The 22,665-nt window shown below is 37.0% G+C and overlaps 1 protein-coding gene and 1 long non-coding RNA gene across 4 annotated transcripts in view; one reads left to right on the plus strand and one right to left on the minus strand.

Annotated features, from left to right (window-relative positions):
• The window catches only part of LOC144237662 (uncharacterized), a 63,597-nt gene extending 52,694 nt beyond the window's left edge, over positions 1–10,903 (minus strand). The window contains exons 1-2 of the long non-coding RNA XR_013336917.1: positions 10,609–10,903; positions 3,647–3,728 (exon numbers count right to left, since the gene is read on the minus strand). This is a non-coding gene — a long non-coding RNA (uncharacterized LOC144237662). The remainder of the gene's footprint in view (positions 1–3,646; positions 3,729–10,608) is intronic.
• Positions 10,904–11,137: 234 nt separating this feature from the next.
• Positions 11,138–22,665, plus strand: part of LRRCC1 (leucine rich repeat and coiled-coil centrosomal protein 1) — a 40,664-nt gene continuing 29,136 nt past the window's right edge. For 2 of the 3 annotated variants that reach the window (XM_077771310.1, XM_077771311.1), the window contains exons 1-6: positions 11,138–11,273; positions 13,367–13,572; positions 13,882–13,947; positions 18,525–18,692; positions 20,834–21,009; positions 21,105–21,311. In XM_077771310.1, coding sequence (XP_077627436.1) covers positions 11,185–11,273; positions 13,367–13,572; positions 13,882–13,947; positions 18,525–18,692; positions 20,834–21,009; positions 21,105–21,311 — 912 coding nt within the window. In that variant the 5' untranslated portion in view covers positions 11,138–11,184. The remainder of the gene's footprint in view (positions 11,274–13,366; positions 13,573–13,881; positions 13,948–18,524; positions 18,693–20,833; positions 21,010–21,104; positions 21,312–22,665) is intronic. The other variant, XM_077771312.1, reaches the window with a different exon arrangement.

Genomic DNA, 22,665 nt, shown 5'->3' on the forward strand with positions numbered 1-22,665 from the left:
AGGCAGAGAGAGGAGACAAAAAATCTCAAGTAGGCTCTGCATTGTCAGCAAAGAGCCTGGCGTGGGGCTTGATCTCACGAACCCTGAGATCATAACCTGAGCTGAAATCAATAGTTGAACAATTAACCAACTGAGCCACCCAGGCACCCCACTACCCACCATTTTAAAGGTAAAGAAACAGGATCAGAGAAAGTCCAATCATTTGAATGAGCTCACAGAAGAATTAAGTGATAAAATCTGTATTAAAAACCAGTTTGTCTGAATCAAAACCCTACAACTTTTTTACATCGAATTGTTATGCCCAGATCGCGATCTCCCCAAAATCCCAAGACCACCAAGGAGTCTGAGTCATGTATGCAAAAGCAAAGGGCGTTTATTCAGGCTTAAGCTCGGGCTCCCAGACCTCATGAACGCAGTGGATCCGTTCTGAGAGCCCCAAGCAAAGGCAGAGTAGGGTTTTTATGGGATTTGTGACGGGGGAGTTACAGAAGTTGTGGCATGGGAACAGTGATCCAATCATAATTATTCAACNGAGCAAAGGCAGAGTAGGGTTTTTATGGGATTTGTGACGGGGGAGGTACAGAAGTTGTGGCATGGGAACAGTGATCCAATCATAATTATTCAACATTATTGACAGCGGGTTTAACCATACACATTGTCTAGAGTATTCGTTACTTTTGGCGGGATCCAATTACAACATTTAGAGTACCTTTAAATTCAACCAATCACAGAGCGAGCCTAGGGTCTTGTTTGGTGACTAACGGGTTAACTTTAACATTAGGTAACAGGGTTCTATCTATAGTTTCTATCTATAGGCCTCTCCCTCAGTAATGTGGAGGGTGGTCGCTGGCCTTCCCTGATTGGGTGTTGCAAGGGTGGTTTCTCCTGCCTTGGGCAATGTGTAACTGCCTGATAGTTTCGGGGAAGCTGAAACTTAGGCCTTCTAGTTTAGAGGGGAAACTTAAAGACTGTCATGGAGTCAGTTTGGTTTAGACGTTTAGACTTGTGTCCTTACAGAATATGTGTAAAAATAGATTTGCAGATTATTTTATTTCCAAACCAAAATACATAGCATTAGGACAATTGCCTTAGTCACATGGATGAAATAAAATTGGATTCCTAACTCATCACGTACCATTAAAAAAACAAACAAATAAACAGAAGCTAGGTGCAAGGCCTAAATGTGAAAAGTATACATTTTAAATTTAGATATACTTAAGAGAATAAGTTTAATACATTAAAATAGGGATCAGCTAATTAAACCTAAAAAGCACAAGTCATAAAAAAGTTATAGAATGTACATTTAAATTTTAAAATTTTCAAAAAGAATACATATTATAAGCATAGTAAAAATACAAGCCACAAGCTAGAAAATGTGATTAAAACCAAAACAGATTGTGTAATGGCAGCAAAATGGCAAAATAGTCAGCTCCTAGCTCTCATTGTCTTACAGAAATATCAAAAAACAAGCAGAAACTATCAGAACCGACAAGACAGTCATATTTGTTCCCAAAGAATAAAATCCTTTAGTTGATATTGCAAAAAGACCAACTGAAGGTGAAATTCTCATATGTCCCTGTGGTTGGGAAATATTTATCTGCCAACTATTAACCATTTCCTTCCATACAAACATCACCACCATCTCTACTACTCTACCTCAGTAAACATCCTTCATTCATCACCACCTGACATACTATACATGCATGTGTATTTGTTTATTTATCTCTCCTCTGAGTAGAATACTTTGTCCTGACTAGAATATAAAAGGTCTTTATCTGTTTTGATCCTTCATATAGTAGGTGCTAGATAGATATTTGTTGCATTTTAGGGGGTTCCAGAGATTCTGAGGCTGATCAAGAAAAAAGATAAGATCAGGAGGTCATGGTAGCACACATGAGCTTTATTTGAGCAACACTTTAGTTGGTTTACATGTGGAGGAAATCACTCACAGCACGAGACTTCCCAGAGGCCATGGCAAGCCACCATCCATAAGGGGAAGCAGATAAGGGAATCCCTGGGGAAAAAGAGACTCCAGGATGAATGGTTTGCATATTTAGGTGTTGTCACTCAGCAGCAAATAGGCAGGCTCTGAGGCAGAAAGCCCCCAAAGGCAGCAGTAGCTTGGGGTATTTATTGCCCTGGGCTTACCTTACCTAGGCTTAACACAGGTTAAATGCAGTTTTGCGGGCAGGGGAGGTATACAAAGTAAGCAAGCTCTAAATGGCTAATAATATGTTTATTTGGACTAGTTTAAAACAATCTAATGTGTAAAAGTTTGAAGTAATGGGTCTCAGTCTGCTCCAAAGAAGTAAACAACCTAGGGTCCAATATAAAAAGGCCATCTTCAGCTTATTATATAATATGCATGAAATGAACAAAACATCAGAATAAACAAAACACAAGTTAATCTCTCCACATCTGATCTTGCTACAAAAGTAATGAACGAATAATTGTTTGAATTAATGAATATGTATTGGGTGGACTAATCCCTATAGATTAAGTTAAATTAAAGGAAGAGCAGTAGCCTATATACACTTAATACTAGATGGGTTTGCATATATCTCCATGGACAATATAGATATATAAATTAATCCTAATAGACGTTTCACATATATACTCTCATTCAANTAGCTTATTATATAATATGCATGAAATGAACAAAACATCAGAACAAATAAACAAAACACAAGTTAATCTCTCCACATCTGATCTTGCTACAAAAGTAATGAACGAATAATTGTTTGAATTAATGAATACGTATTGGGTGGACTAATCCCTATAGATTAAATTAAATTAAAGGAAGAGCAGTAGCCTATAATCACTTAATACTAGATGGGTTTGCATATATCTCCATGGACAATATAGATATATAAATTAATCCTAATAGACGTTTCACATATATACTCTCATTCAACACTACATCACTGATCCTATAATATGAAATTATTATCCTCATTTTATAAATGAGGAAATGTGGATTCCAAAAAAATAACAGAACTTACTATAAACCATGCCACGAGTAAGTGACAGAGCGGGATTCAAACCTTTGCCCACTTGAATGCAAAGTTTACATTCTTTCTATTAAACTACAATTTCTTCTTTTGGTACTCATCTACCAATTATTCTTTCAGAGTTAAATAATATCAGTGTTACACCCCCAGAGGAGGCTTTTCTTCCCAGAATTTTTGAAACCTTCCTTTCTTAATGAGCTGTGACTAACTTGTTCACTGGCATATGTGATTTTTTAAAAAATAATTAACATGTGAAACACTTTAACTCTGGCCTTAAAGGAATCACAAAATCAGAGAACAATTCACAAGTTAATCAGTCATTTATAAACCAAATTAGATTCAATAATAATATGCTTGTGGAAGGATGGAATGGCTAAATAAAAGGAAAGCTTCTAGAAACATGAAGGGAAAATGTAAAAAAAGAAAAGAAAGAAAGAAATGGCAATCCATGCTAAGTTTCAAAATTACTTTTCAGGATTTAAAAAATGGAAAAAGGCAAAAAAAAAAAAAATCATTCAACTCCCAAGACCAATAGAACTCTCCAGTGGAAATATTGTAATATTTAGTGACACAGCAGGGGCAGGTATCTTTGTGTCTTATGTCAGTGGTATTAAAACATTCTTCACTGAACTTACCCGTCTCCCTGAGTATTTCAGCTCTGTGCCACAGTGATTATTCTTGCCATTCTTCATCACGCAGGGCCAGGGACGATCTTCCCTAAAAGCAGAGCACCAATTTATTTTTTCAAAAGATTTCTTGGAGCCTCTGTTTCTCTCCTCAATCTTTGGATCAAACTTTTTGCTTATCCTTTAAGAACGGCTGCTCATCACACTTTACTACTATCTGGCTGTATATATCAGTTTTCTATGCAGGGTTCTAGGTGTTTATGGAGCACAGCTGGGGCAGTAGAGAGGCTGGAATACTAAATGATAGAAGTACACATAGAGGACTGTGAAAAAAAAATTTTGTAAATTTATTTTATTGTTTGCTTGTGTAAGTAAAGTTTCTCATTGATAGTGACCATGAAGAACTTGAAGACATCATCATTAAAATCGTTAAATCAAAATGTATAGTCATTTAAATGTAAAATCTCTTTTCACCTTCAAATTTAATTTTTGAAATCATACACATATGAGAATAATTGTGTCAAGTTCCATAAAAGAGTCAGTCAGGATTCTTATTGTGATAAAATTTTATTTGAAGTATACATGGGGAGAACTGACATCTTCACAATAACGATTATAGCTTTCTTTAAATTAAACATTTTTTGGGAAGGAGAGGAGTCTTTCTATAAGCTTTAGTGTTCTCCATAAAATTTTGCACATTTCCTGGTACATTCTCTCCATAATCACTTATAATTTTTGTTGCAATGTCAACTTAGAAAATCCAAGAGACTATATGAAGAAAATCATGTTCTCTGCAAATAAAAGCAGTTTATTTCTTCTTTTTAAAGTCTTAAAACATATTTTTCTTTCCTACAGCATTGATTCATCTTAAAAGAGCAGGAATCCTCATCTTGCTCATCACTCTAATGAGCATACTTCCAATGTTTTATATTAATGACGATGTTTGCTGTAGGTGGTTAGGAGATGCCTTTTACTTAATTAAGGCATCATCATCTACTCTCAACTTGCCAAGATTTTAATTATGACAGACTATTGAATCTACCAAATGACTTTTTGCTTCTTTTAAGATGATTATATTTTCTTTCATCAACTAATTCGGGGCATATTTTTTATCTTTTCTGGCTTATTTTTTCTCTCTTTTTTTCCTGTTAATCTAGATAACAGTTGATTGATTTTATTCTTTCAAAAAACCACCTCTTTGTTTTGTTGGGTTTTTTTTCTATTGCTTTTCCAGTCTCTTTGTCTTTTTCTTCAGCAGCGCATAATTTGTTCCCTCTGGTGTCTGACTGCTGGACCAGGAGCCAGGCTATGGAAGGATACTCCACTGTTCTTTCTTTCCTGTAAAGCAGTCTTTCTTCTCCCTATCTAGCAGAGCTGTATTGGGCATGCAGCAAGCCATTCTTCTCTGTTCCTTTGTTCTTAGCTGCCCTCACCAAACTATACCAGTTCCATAGGTAAGTTTGAAGGTAACACAGAAACCAGCCTCTCAGACAGCTCCCAGAAAAGCCAGGACCTAAATGGGCCAAAGGCTCTACTCTTGCCTCGAAGAGAGGCAAGGTGATCTCTTTTGGTACTGAGCTGAACTGGCTTTGGGAGGGGCTGAAGCAGATAAAGTGGAATTGTTCTTCTAAGCCTTTTCAATGTGACTGTTCTTGGTTTGTACTAGTCTGAAGTATTGTAACTACTTAACTGGATTCTGGGCTCTTCCTAAAGGTACTTTGGGCACATATTGAAATGAGGGCTGGAACTTCCTTTTCCACCATCTTGCTGATGTCATTCTCCTCTCTAGCTTATTGAATTAAAAGTTTGATTTTCAGTCTTCTGTTGTTTTGCTGTTATGTAATAACTCATTCAAATTTCTAGTTTTCTCCTGAAAATTTTTGCCCAGATCCCACAGATCTTGATATGGATTGCTTCAGTCATCATACAGCTATAAACTGTGATTTACATTTATTAAGGAGTATGATTTTCAAATGTCAACATACATAGACTCTTTTTTTGATGAGTATTTCTTTACTTTGTTCAAGTATACTATTGTGGTCAATGAATGTATCCTGATGGGAGGAAAAAGTTTCCTATACCCTTCAAAGATTCTACCCACTGGTCTAAGAATTAAATTGACACGAGACAGATTAACAGAAGAAAATCAAATTTAATTTTGTATATATGGGAACTTCACAAACATTAGAGATTCAAAGACAGGAAGGTAAAATGAGGTATAATGCAATCCTGAAGCTAAGGAATGGAATAGGGGTCTGGGGCTTCATAGGAGAGAAGGTCAACACATAAGGCAATAAGAAAAAGAGCAGATGTTTGGTAACTGGATGTTTGCCCTGCCATACAGATGGGCCAATCAGATAAAATGTATCTCCAGTCATAACTCTTATTCAGGAAAAGTACTCTCCCTCCCTCCCAATTTAGATTCTTCTAGGTAGTTAATAAAGTGGCACATTTTGGGGAGACTTATTCTAAATTCCTTCAGTTTCATTTTTGAAAATTGAAGAAATATTACAATCCAGAAGCCAAGCTGATAGATTACTCCATAGCTCAATGAATCAGCCTCAGTCTTGAGAATACGTCAGTTCAGTTAAACAGTTATGCCTCATTTCAGGAGGCAATCTTGCAGATGGGCTTCTAGAGTTAGGTCTATATTGTGCAAGCAATCAGGTAATTAACATAAAGCATCTCCATAGAATTAAAAGGAAAACAGAGGTTAATGGTATAAACCCAGGGTCTGAGTGCTGAGTGCTGCCAGTGAGAAGATTTCTAGATGTCAACCTTGAAGCATCTTCAGATAGAAAGTGATGGCAGACAGTGGCAATCTAATAAATTTTCCTGGTTTGCCATTTGAATTTCTCTTGTGATCTTTCTGAGTGGCCCATAGAGCAACAATCACAAAGACTGTCTAAACATGGCCAGTTGGATGACTTCTCTGACATCAATATCATGTCATCTTCATCTAGCTTTCATTTACAGGACTTCAGGAAAAAGAGCAGCTTTAGTTCTCTATGATTCCAAGTCAAAAGAAGGGAGGAAATTCCAAATTTTAGTTTGGAGAGTCTTAGCCAGATACTTGAGGAAACCAAAATTCAGGATTCAGTCCAGTTTATAGGCAAAAATAAGCCATCAAAAACAATAGAACTTAGAATCTAATATCCACAAAGGTGTGCTATTGAATTTAGTTTTTCTCTCTAAAATCACCCTAATTTCCACTAAAGATAGCCAAATTAAGACTAATTTGTTTGGGGCGCCTGGGTGCCTCAGTTGGTTAAGCATCTGACTTCAGCTCAGGTCATGATCTCACAGTCCATGGGTTTGAGCCCCGCATCAGGCTCTGTGCTGACAGCTCAGAGCCTGGAGCCTGCTTCAGATTCTGCGTCTGCCCCTCTCCCACTCATTCTCTGTCTCTCTCTCTCAAAACAAAATAAAGACATAAAAAAATTTTTTTAAAAGACTAATTTGTTTGAAAAATAAGTCTAGTTTCAAAAACTCTTGGCCTTATTATTTACATAAGTGCAGCAAGAATAGTGATTGATCATATGAGCTCTTTTTTTAAGTTTATTTATTTTGAGAGAGAGACACAACACAAGGTGGGGCAGAAAAAGTGGGAGAGAAAGAGAATCTCAAGCAGGCTCTGCACTATCAGCGTGGAGCCTGATGTGGGGCTCTGTCTCACAAATAGCGAGATCATGATCTGAGCTGAAGCAAGAGAGTTGGACGCTTAACCAACTGAGCCACACAGGTGCCCTGGGCTCTTTAAAATCTGTTTTGCTAGAACTTTTCATAAGGAATCTTTCAGAATGAACTTTTAACAGTCTCTGAGACAAAGAAGACAAGTCAAACACTTGCCATCAGACTTGCCTGTAATATCTATATATGTGAGTAAATTCCTCTCTTCTCAAGGTCCCCAAAATATCCTAAGGCTACTGCAGCTGCAAGAAGTGACCTTCCTTTCTCACCTGGTAAGAACTCTAGAAGCAAGCTACCAGGCTGATTTTTCCAAGGGGCTTCATTGGCTCTTTAAAGTCAAGTTTAGTTCCTTACAGTTGTCTGGTCATATCTGAGTCTATGTATCTCTCTCAAAAATGATATCTAGGTAAGTCTTCGCAATATAACCAATGCTTCCAATTATATCCTATTACAAAGTGAGCACATTCTTATTGAACTTATGCAAATAACTATACTGCCATGAAGATGAGAAAACTCACTGAGAGTGTCCAAATTCTGGAGGGATCAAGTAGGGAGAAAAAGATAAAAGCTTCATATTTGTTTACAAAAGTATATTTTACCAAACTGTTATGTCATAGACAGCTTAAGAGAAAAAGTTTCCTTAAATCTGAAAAAGCAAACATTAGAGAACCAGCAATGTTTCAAATAAGAAGTCATAAAATTATAATCTTCTTTAGTTCATTCAGTTCCATGTTATTAACTCTTGTTCTGCTTGAATCTGGTTTTCCCACCAGTCTGGAAATTCTTACACAGTTTAGGTATATGACCTTAAGTTTATCAGAAACCAGTATTTGTCAAAAGTCCTTTCCATGAATCTCCTTGAAGATGAAGCATTTTTGCAGGGAACCTTCTATAAAAGCATCAGTGTAAAATAATAACTGTCTGTAAATAACCAAAGCCTTTTTTAAAAATGTTCGTCATTAGAGAAGTGATGAGAGCTCATTATAATGGACTTGACGAGGAAATGTGGTGATTTCCTGGACACACAGCACTTCAATAAGTAGAAGTACAAGTGATAACATTCATTATACCAGGACATGTCAAAATTTTAAGAAGTTTCATATACATTCTAGAATGGTTATATTACTAGTATTCACCCATATAATCTAACCTAAGAAAGTTTATCATCATTTATTTGACAGTTTCCCATGTAATTTAACATACAAAATAAGTCTAACTAGTTTAATATCGCTCATTATAAAACACAAATCTAGTCCTGTCACCCTCCTGCTATCTTGTGTTCTTGCATCTCCTCCAAACCTCCCTCTGACAGTTGCTACAACCACCACATCAATCTGTCACTACCCCCTTTACCAAATACCAACTTCTAAACTGACTGTTGCAGGTTCTCCAAGATCTGACTCAAGCCTAATGTTCTATTCTCCCCTCTTGCTTTCTCATGTGCACACACCTTCACCACACATCAGCCTTTCTAAGTATTTCCAGAACAGACACTTCTTTTCTGCCTTCCTCACAATGCTACCTTGCTGCCCAGTCTGACTGCCTATGCCATCTTGATCCCACACTCATAGGACTGATTCCAAATATACTGCCCTTTTTGCACCCATGAATACTTTATAGATAGCATGTAAAGCAACTCCAAAACAAATTGAAGTGCCATTTAAAAATATGAAACTACAGTAATTGAAAAGTGTTAATTACATATTATTTAGAGTATTAATGATAGACTTTTTGAAATTTAGAACTTAGGTCTCCTATAGAAACTTATTGAACAAATTTTGTTTTACAAATAATTTTGAAGCAAAACCGCAGTTTCTAAGCATTTGTATTTAAAAAAAACCATCAGACAAACAATAGAAGAATTAGTTCATTGAACTATCATTTTAAAAAGTCAATTCTTTTTTAGGGAGAGAGCACATGTGCAGAAGCCCTTGTGTGGGGTGGGCCAGAGGGAGAAAGAAATAGAGAATCTTAAGGAGTCTCCATGCCCAGAGCAGAGCCAGGGCAGGGCTTGCTCTCATGACCCTGAGATCACAACCTGAGCTGAAATCAAGCTGGAGGCTTAACTGACAGCCACTGAGGTGCCCTTAAAAAGTCAATTCTTAAGTACTAAGATTTTTTGAACTCCAGTGACTCTATATAATATTTTAATTAATTATAATGTACATGATTTTGGAGGAAAGATCCAGTACATTTAGTATCATTACAACATAATTTGTTTCTTTTTAAAAAATTTTTAAAATGTTTATTCATTTTTGAGAGACAGATGGTGAGTGGGGGAGGGGCAGAGAGAGTGGGAGACACAGGATCAGAAACAGGCTCCAGGCTCTGAGCTGTCAGCACAGAGCCCCTCCCTGGGCTCAAACCCACAACCATGAGCTCCACAGCTGTGAGATCATGAGCTGAGCCAAAGTTGGACACTTAACCCACTGAGCACCCAGGCGCCCATAATTTGTTTCTTACATCAGTTATTTGTATTAGGTAAAACTATAATACTTATTCCCACTGAAAAATCTGTATTTTAATGGATATTCAATCAGAGATTAGTGACTTACCATCTAAAACTACATAACACACTTCCAGAATTTACTGGCTTAATACAAACCACTTCATTTAACTACCATTTCTGTTACTTTGTAGTTTGGGATGGGTTCAGCTAAGCACTTCTGGGCTCATGCATGTATCTGTGTGCTGCGTGTCTTTAGCTAGAGTAACTTGTTTCTGCCCAGCACTAGAATTAAATGTATTGTCCCCCTCCAAAAAACGTCAAAAGCGAGCCCAGAATCGAGGACCACTAAAGAGATTCTACCTCCATCTCTTGTTGGAAAGAGCTGCAGACATCTGACAAAGCACGTGATTACAGGAAATAGTGAATGGTGGCTACAAATTTTAGAATGTAATAGGTATAGCTAAGAAGTAGGAGACCAATTAACATTTAAGTCTGGAAATATCTTCAGTATTAGATTAGAAAGCTGGCCTTCATTTGATTGCTAATGAGAAACCACCAAAGATTTTAGTTCAAGATAGTGACAGGTTCAGAGTTGACACCCCTTTGTCTCTATTTTTAAATACTCTCATGAGTTAGAGAGCAATCCTACCAAGAGGCTTCTTCCACCTTCTACCGGTGTTGTTTTGCTACCTGAAATGTCATTCAGTTTCAGAATTCCCCTTGACCTAGCAAGATTCTGCTCAGTCATCAATAACTGTTAAGCAAACTTTCCCACTTACCCACACCTCTATATATTTGGCATAAATGCTCCAGTGCTATTCCTAGCACTCACCCTGTTGTACGCCAATTCTCTTTCCTCCATTGAACTGTGATGGCTTCCAGGAACGAGAATGGGTTTCAACCTATTCCTCATGGCACAGGGAAGTGCCTAGCATATGTAAGGCATCCCATAAATGTTTACTGAACCAACAGTAGGCGCGACGGCCGGTGGGGGAACATCTAACAGGTACGCAGGAGCACAGTTCTGTAAACAAACTGCTATCAAATCGGCTTCAGAAGTCAGTCCAAAATCAAACCCAAAATCAAACGGAACAGCTTCATAGGAAAAACTCATTCTTTCCCCAACGGCTACCACACGGAATCACGTTTCCCTTTACGGTAAGTCCCGAGAGTTGCGTCCTAGATACCGTAAAAGGGAGGGAAGCCCTTGGGGGAAGAAAATCAGGCTTCCCGCTTTGCGGCACCATCAGGGCGGGAAAGTGCCGTGCGGTCGGTTGGAAGCGGGGGCGGGCGGGGGTCCTTGCCCCGCCCCCTCGGGCTGGACTTCCGCTCACCCCGGAGGCGTGTTCCGGGCTCTCCCACCCAGCTCTGGGCGCCGGTTAAGACCACGGTTCCCGTCGGCGGTGCCATGGAGGCGCCGGTGGAGGCGGAAGTTGAAAATGAGGACGGCGACAGCAGCTACGGGGATTTGTGCTTCATGGACAAAGGCCTGAGAAGGTAGAGGGTGCTGCTCAGCCAGCAGCCGCCCGCGCGGGGTCTGGGTAGGTGGCTGCCTCGGTGGAGCAGAGGCAGCGCAGCTTCACCCGGATCACGGACAAACGCTGTCTGGCTTTCTCCCGCCTTACTGCTGCACAAGTGCTCTGAACTACCACGTCCAGCGTATTGTCCCTATTCCTTTCCACCCTGACGACTATCCTCCCTCCTTTACTGGTTCTCCTTGTTTTTCTAATCTTTTATTTGCTCTGTAATTGTTGGCATTCTCGCGTTCTGTCCTGTCTCTTCTGCTCCTTCTCTTACTTTGACACAAAGTGGCACCGTGGCCGCTCTAGCAACCGTGGAGCGAAGTTTTACTGCTTGCTCTTCGTTTTGCCTCAATTCTCTATACCTACATTCTAATTTGTCTTTTGTAGAGCACTATGATACATATATCCATATACGTTTTGAAAGTACTAAACATCATATTTAGCTAACTATTTCCCTCGTGCATGCAGCCCAAATTTATGCATGACATACCAGGTTCTTTGTTCTGCTTTACTGACTGGTCCGTGCTTACCTGTTCCGCCTCACCTCTTAACCATTTCTTCACGACTGCTTAGCCATACTGAGCTACTGGCAGTTCCATCGTAGGCTTCTCTGTGCTTTTGCACATGCTGTTCCTTTGCGCGTCCCCTGCCGTAGGCAGAACCTTGCTGCTGATAATTAAACCATCTTGTTCTGGATCGTGATCTACAATTTGCCACAAGACCCCAAGGAGATGTTTTTTAACATCTGTCTGATTTCAGGGTCTGCATTTTCTGCTGTACCGCGTTGTCTGCAAAGTACTAATTTCCAAAAACTGAAATGTGTCAGAAAATAAATGGCTGTCATTATGAGCATGTGTTAATAGCATAAGGCCTGGCTCTAAATGATGCCTCAGTAAATGACAGTAGATAGATAATTGGAAAATATTTCAAACAGTCACTTTTAGAGATTGGTAATTTGAAATTTACAAATGACTTTGTAAATTTTCTGCCTGGAGTTATTAGGTGTTTCAATCTGAAGTCTAAGGAGTGAATGATCTTATGGCATACTTAAAGTGTTTTTGTATTTTAATTTGAAATTTGAAATTCTTGATTCTAATTTGGAAGCACACCAGAATCCCTTGTTTTCATTTTACTCCCTGAGTACTAAACTTGCACTTTTGCCGGAGTTAAGTTTCCTCTATAGTAGTTGCTACCGTACCTAGAACAGATGCCCATGACATTGTGAGTTCCTATTCCCGACTGTTCCTCCATCCAGCATCTCTGAACTATGTGCACTGTAGTTTTTATTCCTCAAAGTATCATCTTCAGGAAGGGTTGTGGTAATACATGGCAGTAATTGAGAGAATTAAGAGATGAGTTCTGTTTAGGGAAGATGCATTCCAAATTTATAGGAGGGAGAATGGACTTAGTTAGAAATAGCACTAGAAATATACTTTCACTAGAGATAGCAATAACTAACGGTTTCTTTTGAAATCAACTACATTCTCGGTTAAATAGCTGTTGCAAATGGTGAAGAATGTAAAATTATAAGCTCCAGTGCCAGATCTGGATTTATACTGCCTCAGGTAATAACTACAAGAATTTGGACAACTTATTTAATTTCTGCAAACTTCAGTAGCCTTATGATACCAATTGCTGAGAATTGTTGTGAGGATTAAATGAAATGAGGAAACTGAGGGTTAGAGAGGTTAACTCACTTAACTCAAGTAATTTAGCAAAAGAAGATGGTAGAATGCAGATTTGAACTGGGGTATTATGATTCCAGGGCCTTTACAATTACAGCCTTCATTATATGCTGATATATGTAGAACCTAGAAGCGCCTAGGGTCACTTGCCTCTGTTGAGTGGGTTTCTTGTTTATCTCTATGACCTAAAATACTGATGAGTGGTAAGAAGCACTGTACTTTATGAGTTATTGAAAGGTTACCACAAGTAGGAAGGATTTCATTATAGAATGAGTAGAGCACATACTTAATCTACATGGTATTTGGTTGATTTTAATTATTTGGTCATGATTTTGAAATCTGTTTCTTAATTATTTTTGATAATACATATTTTCTCTTGTAGCATATCAGAGTTATCTTTAGATTCAACCCTTCATGCCATCAATCTTCATTGCAATAACATCTCAAAAATCGAATCCATTGACCATGTTTGGAATTTACAACACTTAGATCTGTCATCTAATCAAATAACTCGAATTGAAGGGCTAAATACACTGACAAAACTATGCACTTTAAATTTGTCCTGCAATATGATCACAAGAATAGAAGGTTTGTAAGTGATTTTCATGTGATACTTTGCATGAGGAAAATGATTTAAGTCTGTTTTTCTTCTTCCCAGAAGAATGGAATAAGTTATAAACTTGTGAAAACTGAACCTAAAGTATACTACATAAAAAGTTTTCTTCTAGAAAAGTTACCAGTTTTTTAAGTATTTAAGTATCAAAATACCAATAAAATTGATTTCACTGTTATCTAACTGTGGATTTGCTTCAAAACTGTCTGAAATAGTAATACTGTATAGCTATAAGTAATTATTTGAATTCTGTAAAGACTTTATTTTACTTTATTTTATTTTAGGACTTGAAACACTAATTAATCTGACTAGATTGAATTTGTCTTATAACCACATCAATGATCTTAGTGGTAAGTACATAATCTTATGTTTTCGGTAATGCTGAATGTTTGCCACATGTGATGAATTAGGCTGAGCTCGGCATGCTGAAAACTGAATAATTCCATTTTTGACCAAAAATATCATCTAGAGAGTATACTTCAGTCATAATTCTTTTTGGTTGGTGCCAAAGCTACAGCTAAATTAAAAAATAGGAATATAAACTAGTGTGTTCAGCAACAGAAAAACTTGGATAGAAAGACTTACTTCGGGAGAATAATAATGTTTTAATCATAATTAATCAATATACTATTACATAAAGAAGAATAGTTCCAATAGAACTTTTTACAGTGATGAAAATATTATATGTCTGTCCTGTGTGGTATGGCAACTAATAGCCAGATGTGTCCTTTGAGCACTTAAAATGTGGCTAGTGTAGTGAGGAACTACATTGGTAATTTAATTTTAACTTAAATTTCAAAAGCCTTATGTGGCTAGTGCTAGCATATTAGACCATATGGGTATACAGCATTCCTAAGGCTATTGTGAATTGAAGATCAAATAAGTTTTTTTCTTTTTGATTTTTAGCATGTCTACAAAAGTTAAACATGTCAGGTATTTCATATACAGAAAATTAAAAAGAACTAGTCCCTACCATTAAGCTAGAACAGCAAGAATATTTTAATTTTTTAATGTTTATTTTTGAGAGAGACTGTGTACAAGTGGGGGAGGGCGAGAGAGAGAAGGAAACACAAAATCTAAAGCAGGCTCCAGGCTCTGAGCTTTCAACACAGAGCCCGATGCAGGGCTCGAACCCATGAACTGTGAATTCATGACCTGACCTGAAGTTGGATGCTTAACCCACTGAGCTACTCAGGCGCCTCAGGAATACTTTAATTTTTTTTAAAACCTCTTCCCTGGGGTGCCTGAGTGGCTCAGTCAGCTGAATATCCCACTCTTGATTTTAGCACAGGTCCTGATCCCAGGGTCTTGGGATAGAGCCCTGCATTGAGCATGGAGCCTACTTGAGATTCTCTCTTTCTCTCCCTCTGCCCCTCTCCCCTGCTTGCACGTTCTCTCTCTCTCCAAAAAATAAAAATAAAAAAATAAACTTTTTTCCCCAAAGATGTGAAAGTATTAGAATTGAGTGAACCCTAGCTCCATCACTGCTATGTGATATTGAACAAAGTATATTATTACTGTTTGGATGCAGTTTCCTTGTCTGAAAAGTGTGACTCTTGGGTAAGAATTGCTCATTCATTTACTCAAAATACATTTATTGAAGATCACTGTATCACATACTGTTCTATAGTGATAAACAACATCAACAAATAGGTAAGGTTCTTGTCATAGGGCTTACGTTGTATTGGAGAAGAAAAACAAAAAATAAGTTATGTCACCCCCTCAAAAATAAGCAAAAGATTTGAGCAGACCATTCCCCAAGAGGATATCCAAATGACAAATAAGCACATGAAAAAACATATATATTTAGCATCCTTAGTGATTAAGGAAATGCAAATTAACAACCGTAATCAGATCTACTTCATACCTGCTAGAAGAGATAGTTTTAAAAGCTTACAGTACAAAATACTGGTGAGATTGTAGAGAGCTAGAACTTGCATACACTGTGAGGAGAACTGAAATGATACAACTATTTTGGAAAACAGTTTGAAGTTTAATATTTCATATAATATTAAACATACACTCACCATATAATCATGTGATCCATCTCCTAGGTATTTAAGAGAAATGAAAACATGTCTATTCAAAAACCTATACATGAATGTTTATATGATTATATAGCTTTTTATATAATCATATTTATATGATTCTTTATAATCTCCCAAAGCTGGAAACCATCTGTTTGTTTACCACTTAGTAAACAAATTAACAAATTGTGATTCATCCACATGATGGAATATGCTTGACAGTAAAAGGAGATTAACTATTAACACATGCAGCAACATAGGTAAATCTAAAAAGAATTAGGGTAAGTGCAGGGAGTAAGACACAAAAGGTTGCACTATATAATTTCATTTGTATGGCATTCTGACAAAGGCAAGTTACACTGGCAGAAATCAGCATTAGTTGTCAAGGGTTGAAAATGGGAACAGGGACACATTGATTGGCGTGATGGAAATGTTCTGCATTTTAGTTACGGTAGTGGTTACACAACTGTATATGCTTGTTAAAGTACATTGATCTCTACCCGTATAAAGGGTGCCTTTTAGTGACTTTATATTCAATTGTAATAAGGAATTTTTTTTTTAATTTTTTTAATGTTTTATTTATTTCCGAGAGAGAGAGAGAGAGCGTGCATGAGCAGGGGAGGGTCAGAGAGAGAGGGAGATACAGAATCTGAAACAGGCTCCAGGCTCTGAGCTGGTGTCAGCACAGAGCCCTATGCAGGGCTTGAACCCACGAACCGTGAGATCATGACCTGAGCTGAAGTCAGATGCTTAACCGACTGAGCCACCCAAGCGCCCCTAAGGAATTTTAAGAAAATACAGGCAACCCTGTAAGTTCTAATAGATAATTCTTAGAATGATAATATTTTATGTGTTCAATAAATAAAGGCAGTTTATATAAGAGCATGCAAAATTAGTAAGGCACATCACCTTCCAGCTTGTCCTGATAAAGGAACAGAAAGAAGGGTAATGGGGCTAGCACATAGCACATGAGGGGTTAATATGCTAAGAAAAGAGATGAGAAAGTAGGCAAAGGCCAAACCACAGTTTCATACTCAGGGTAAAAGTTTGCATATTTTTCTAGGTGCAGTAGGAAGGTGTAGGAGTGCTTTAAACAAGTAAGTGTTCTTAAAGGATCACTGGTTGCTGAGTGAGCAAGAATGAGTATTAGGAGGATAGGAGTGGAAGTCAAGTGACCAGTTAGGAAAGGTATTCCAGCGGTCTAGATTGGAGGTGATGGAGACTTGGACTAGGAGGGGAGTAGTGTAGAGGAGCAAATGGATATATTTTGCAGGTAAAGTTCATAGGATTTGCTTATGGATTGAGATAAGGAAATGAAGAAAAAAGGAATCAAAGATAATCAGCTGTGAGTTTTTTCTGTAGTAACAGGTGGATGATGGTACTGGTTCCTGATGTGGGAGAGATTAGGGGGAAACGGGTTTAGAGTTGAGGGGACGAGAAGTAAGGATCTGTCTTAATTTGATAATCCTATTAGACATGTATGTATGTATTTTGTATAATGTGCAGGTTAGGCGTTGGGAATCATGGTTGGAGTTGTAGATTTGGCACATCAATGGTATTTGTAACCATGAAACTGCAGGACATTCTGGATAGCATATGAATAGAGGTGGGAGACCAGGAATGAGCCTTTAAAATTGAAGAGGAACATAAAGTTAAAGCCTGAGAGGAAGAACCAGTAACCTGGAACAAGGCTTAGAAATGTCACAGGAAATTACGACATGCTGAGTACTTATACGAATGCATGATAGAAAGCCTGACCTTACAGAGAGTTGATCTTATAGAGAGTTGTCAGTGAAGACTTTACTGAGGACATGAGGGATGAGTTGATGTTCGTGATGAGGACTGTGAACAAAAGAAGAGGCAATCCTGTAAGAAAGAGAAGTAGACATTAGCCCAGTAAAGATGAAGAGAAGAGTACACCAGTCAGGTTGTAGAAATTAAAGAGGTAAAAAAAGGTGGGTAAAGTTGAATTTGTGTTTATGGAGAGTACTAAACCAAGCAAAATTGTATAGAAGACGTTCGGGGGAACAATATAGAGTATATCTCTGAATGGTCCTTCCAAAAGAAGGGAGACTAGCATTCATCCACTGACAGTCCCACTTCTGTTGAGAATATCCCTGGAAATTTTAACTCTCTTACATTCAAAAGCTCCATTTTGAAGAGAGCTCTGAGGTAAGAAAAGAGAAACATGAAGTGCTCCAGGGAGACCTGCTGGCAGTATACATGGCCCCATCCACCACAGCTGCAGCTAAAGTCAAAGGCTGGTCACTGGTACCAGGCAGCGGTCACCTCTGCTGCAACCTAGTCCCTAACGTTACCGTGCTCTAGGTTCACTCATGTTAAGGATTATTATCAGGGAGTGAGAGGGAGTGAAATTAAATGAATGCTATTTGTATTTTATTTTATTTTATTTTTTTTACAAATAGTTTATTGTCAAATTAGTTTCCACATAACACCCAATGCTCATTCCCACAAGTGCCCTCCTCCATGCCCATCTCCCCTCCCCCCATTTGTATTTTATAATCAAACCAACAAAATTGAAGGATATTGCAGTGTTGGCTTATGTCTGCTAATCAAAAAGATGTGTTAATTGAGAACCTGAAGTCATTGTTTTATGCTTCTCATCTAAGTACATAACATTGGCCTTGGGAGGTCCATATGTTCTGTTTGAAGAGAACCAGAGACCAGGAACCTCTGGGCTAGGGCCTCAAAGAGATGCTAAACCTGTGTTTATTCAAACTTTACTGATACCTTAATTATTTGATGTAGCTATTTGTAGAGACTTATTAATGCTGCTCCTTTGTCTCAAAATCTAACCCATATAAAAATTATTTTTTAATTAGTTCTTAGGAAAATGATTTTGATGGTATCAAAAAAGTTTTTTTTTTTCCTTACTGCAGGTTTGATTCCCCTTCAAGGAATTAGACATAAACTCAGATATATTGACCTACATAGTAATTGTGTCGATAGTATCCATCACTTACTTCAGTGTATGGTAGGATTGCACTTCTTGACTAATCTCATTTTGGAGAAAAATGGAGAGGATAACCCTGTCTGTCGCGTACCAGGTATGAGCAATTAATTTAATACTTTTTGTAACAGTTCATATTCAAAGGTCCTTTATTTCCTGCAGCAGGTGCTTATGACCTCCTTTTATATGTCATAAACTTTGCAACTTTTTATTACATATTTGGAAAAACAAAATGGCAAATAATTTTTAAGACAAATTGCTATTAAGAACACAGGATGAACAGATAAGTAATTCTATGTAGACAGTATTTGATAAGTGAATGCCTCAAATTAAATCATGTTATTATGATATATTCTTACAGTATAATACTGTGCAGCCATAAAAATAATATATAGAATCTTCAGCTACTGGTATGCACTTATTTCCAAGATAATATTATTAAGAGAAAGAAAAGCAAGCAGATTACAAAACATTGCGTATAATAGGTATTTGCTGAGTATATATGTAAAATATCTAAAGGCTACACCAAAACTTGGTAACAATGGCTAACTCCAGTATTAAGTAGCCAGAGGTCAGGAAATGCCAAAATGGTGGCAAAGGGTAGCTGCAACTAAGGAAATGTTAGGAAAACTTTTTCCTATGTACTTTTTAACTTTTGTTTGTGAATGTATTAGATTATTAATAAATAAATGATTTTTGAAAGAAAGCTTAAACTTAATATGATATATAGAAGGTGCTGCTGAAATGCCATTTTATCTAATTCAGAATCACTGAAAGTTGGCAAATACAAAGCGGACCAGACTAATTTCTAAAACTCGCTAATCTCAAATTGCTTAACCAAGCAATAAGATGACAGATGTAGAACATATTCTAAAGATCTGCTTGGGTAGAAGTTGGCTATAGAGTTGGCTCCATTCTGTCATTAATATGCAGCTGTATGAAGCCTTTTCCAAGAATGAGAGCTTGTTTTGAAAATTTTATTTCAGACAAGAATATAATAGATTTGAGATGAACTGTTTTCCTAAACCCATGTAATATAGTCTCCCTAAGAATCAGGACAGACTTCAGTTTTCTGGGGAAATCCTTTTCTTGAAAGAAAACCTTATTGCTAAAACAACTTTATTTTTCTTTTCTCTACTTACCCAAGTTGGATTTTTTCTTAACAATTTGTCTTAAGAATCTCTAGTTCCTACAGTTTTAAACTTTGTTTTTCACTTTCTTTATTTGATGAGGTATTTTAACATGATTGCCATCCTCCTAGAATGGAAGGGATACTTATTACTAAAATTACTTTCCTTCCTTCAAAATTTTAGTATTAATTTGCCAGACTTCTTAATTTTGGAGTTCTTCCAACCATTTCATTGCCTTTATTTAGAAATACTTGGTTTTAAAATTATAGTTGAGTAAAATTAAAGTGTTTCTTTAGCCAACTAAAACAATTTTGCAATTAATGCAAAATTAATGTTGATTTATCAGATTTCTCATATTTAGGGGCGCCTGGGTGGCTCAGTAGGTTAAGCGACTGACTTTGGTCATGATCTCATGGTTTGTGGGTTCGAGCCCCATGTCGGGCTCTGCTGACAACTAGTTCAGAGCCTGGAGCCTGCTTCAGATTCCGACCCTCCCCTGCTCACGCTGTCTCTCTTTCTGTCTCTCAGAGATAAATGAAAAAAAAAAAAAAAAAGATTTCTCATATTTAATTGTACTTAGGGAAAATAAACATTTCTTGAAAAGTTGATAGATTGCCTATCTTAATCTTAGTTATATGTAATGTAAGGGGACAGTGGGGATGTTCAAGTTTACTAATGCTTGAGGCTTCATTAATAAAATTCTGGATTTCTAGTTGTTACTCACTACCTGATTGATATTTATACTAATCATATTACAAATAAAAGACACATTTGGCTCTCTGTTCAGAATAAATGGTTACTGGTATCCTGTAAATATAACTTTAAAGCAATTTTATAAAAGATAAATCGAGCAATGATGATTTTTAACTTCCTGATCTTCACCAGGAGGATTTTGTGGGAGAGGTGGTGGGGAATTTTGTTTGTTTTGTATTTAATGATTACATAGTAGAGAATGACTAAGGAGCTTTTATTACAAGTTTATTAGTTGCATTCCAGAACTGATTTTAACATTTAGGTGGTATATCTGGTAGCTGATAAATTTACTCTATTTTAGAAATAATCAACTTTTTAATGCCTCAGTTTTCATTTTGAATGCTTTGTTTCCAAGGGTACAGAGCAATTATGCTCCAGACGTTGCCACAACTCAGAATCCTAGACTGCAGGAACATATTTGGTGAGCCAGTAAATTTGTCAGAAATAGATTCATCACACCTACAGTGCTTTGAAGGTCTTTTGGATAACTTAGTTTCTTCGGATTCTCCCCTAAATATAAGTGAAGATGAGGTATGGTATTGTTTTTCTTTCTAATATAAAAGATACCTTCAAATTTTAACTAATAATATAAACTTAAAAGATTTTGGTTTGTTTCTGTGTCATAGATAATTGATAGTATGCCAGTGGTAACACCACCCATCGATGAGATAGTTCCCTTGGATCAGTTTGCATCACCAACAGATACTCGTTTGACATCCTTTATATCTATGTGCCCGTCTTCTGAGCCGGAGAAAGTTAATATTGAAAACAATTTTAATAATGACATGAAACTTCAGAAATTAGATGATCAAATTTTACAGCTTCTCACTGACGTAACTATTTTTCCTATATTTCTAAACTGTGTTTGTTGGGAAAAAAGATAGTTAAGCATATGTAAAATAAAAATACCATACAAGCTAACCAACTGGAAATAAGTTATAGTTAAAGTATTGGTATGTATGTATCTTTTTCCTTTACAGAAATAGGATTTCTAATAGTGGTTTTATAATAGTGGTAATCGAAAAAGGTAACATAATTTTTTCACTTATTTTCCTTGTTGTCCTTCAAATGTTTATTCTCGAATTCCTTTGTTGCTCTGCTCTGCTTCACAATATTTCCACCCACCCACCCACCTTTTATTTCATCCTTAAGTAATCTCAGAACTCTTTGGACTCAATGTTTATTATCATACAGGATATGTGAGTTACTTTTGGCCCCTATTATCTTCAGTTGTTTCTAGAACTTAGAGGTGAATGACAAGTGAATTTATGTAGCTCCTGCTTCATTCTGTGTACAGCAGACCCTCACCAAATTAATCTCTACTTCCTGAGATATTCTTTTTTTTTTTTTTTTACCCCTTTTACTAGTACCCTGGCTTTTAGAATATTTGAACTATGTGGATGAACTACAGTTCCTAGATTTTATTGCTGTTCAGGTCTCCAGCCCTTGCTCTAGCATTTTTGGCTTTGATCTGCAACAGCAGCTGTTTTCTTAAATATCACACCTCCCAGAATGCAACGGATTATTACTTACCCCCTACCTGGATGTAGGGTAGAAACACTGTGGTACAGGCCAAAGAGGCTGTTAGTCAAACGTCCATTTGACCTAGATATTTGTAATTAAATTCTAATAATCAAAAGTTTTTCCTCCAAATGAAGTGGGGGTGGGGAGTGGAAAATGTTAATGGAATTATGGTTCAAAAGATTTTTTAATAATCCTGAACTATTATCATAATTACAACACTAACAATGCTATATAAGAGGAGATCTACCTTAGGTCAATGAATGAATAAGGCTGTAAGGATTTTGTGTGCCAGAAATCTCAAGACATTTCATTTGGGCCACAGAGGTAGGTAGTAATAGAACTGGGACAACAGTGCCAGCCTGTACATTCTTTGACATCACTGATGACATGTCACTGAGCTTTTAGACTTTTCCATTTCCTCAGATTTCATCTTTCATCTTTTCTAATGGCTGATTCTTCTAATATCCAAGTTAGATTTCAGTTGAGTAACTTAAATTTGAAATGAACGTTTGCAGCCCTTCTTACGCCATCCTCATTTCATTCTCACAACAACCCAATCAAGTAGATAGAGGTTAATAGATCATTCTTATTTTATAGAAAAGAAACTCAAGACTTTTAAGCATCCTTATTAGTAAAAAGAATTGAACTTTAGAACCAAACCTG

This window comes from Crocuta crocuta, unplaced genomic scaffold, assembly GCF_008692635.1.
Source record: "Crocuta crocuta isolate KB4526 unplaced genomic scaffold, BGI_CrCroc_1.0 scaffold235, whole genome shotgun sequence".
In the NCBI taxonomy this organism is placed as follows: domain Eukaryota; kingdom Metazoa; phylum Chordata; class Mammalia; order Carnivora; family Hyaenidae; genus Crocuta; species Crocuta crocuta.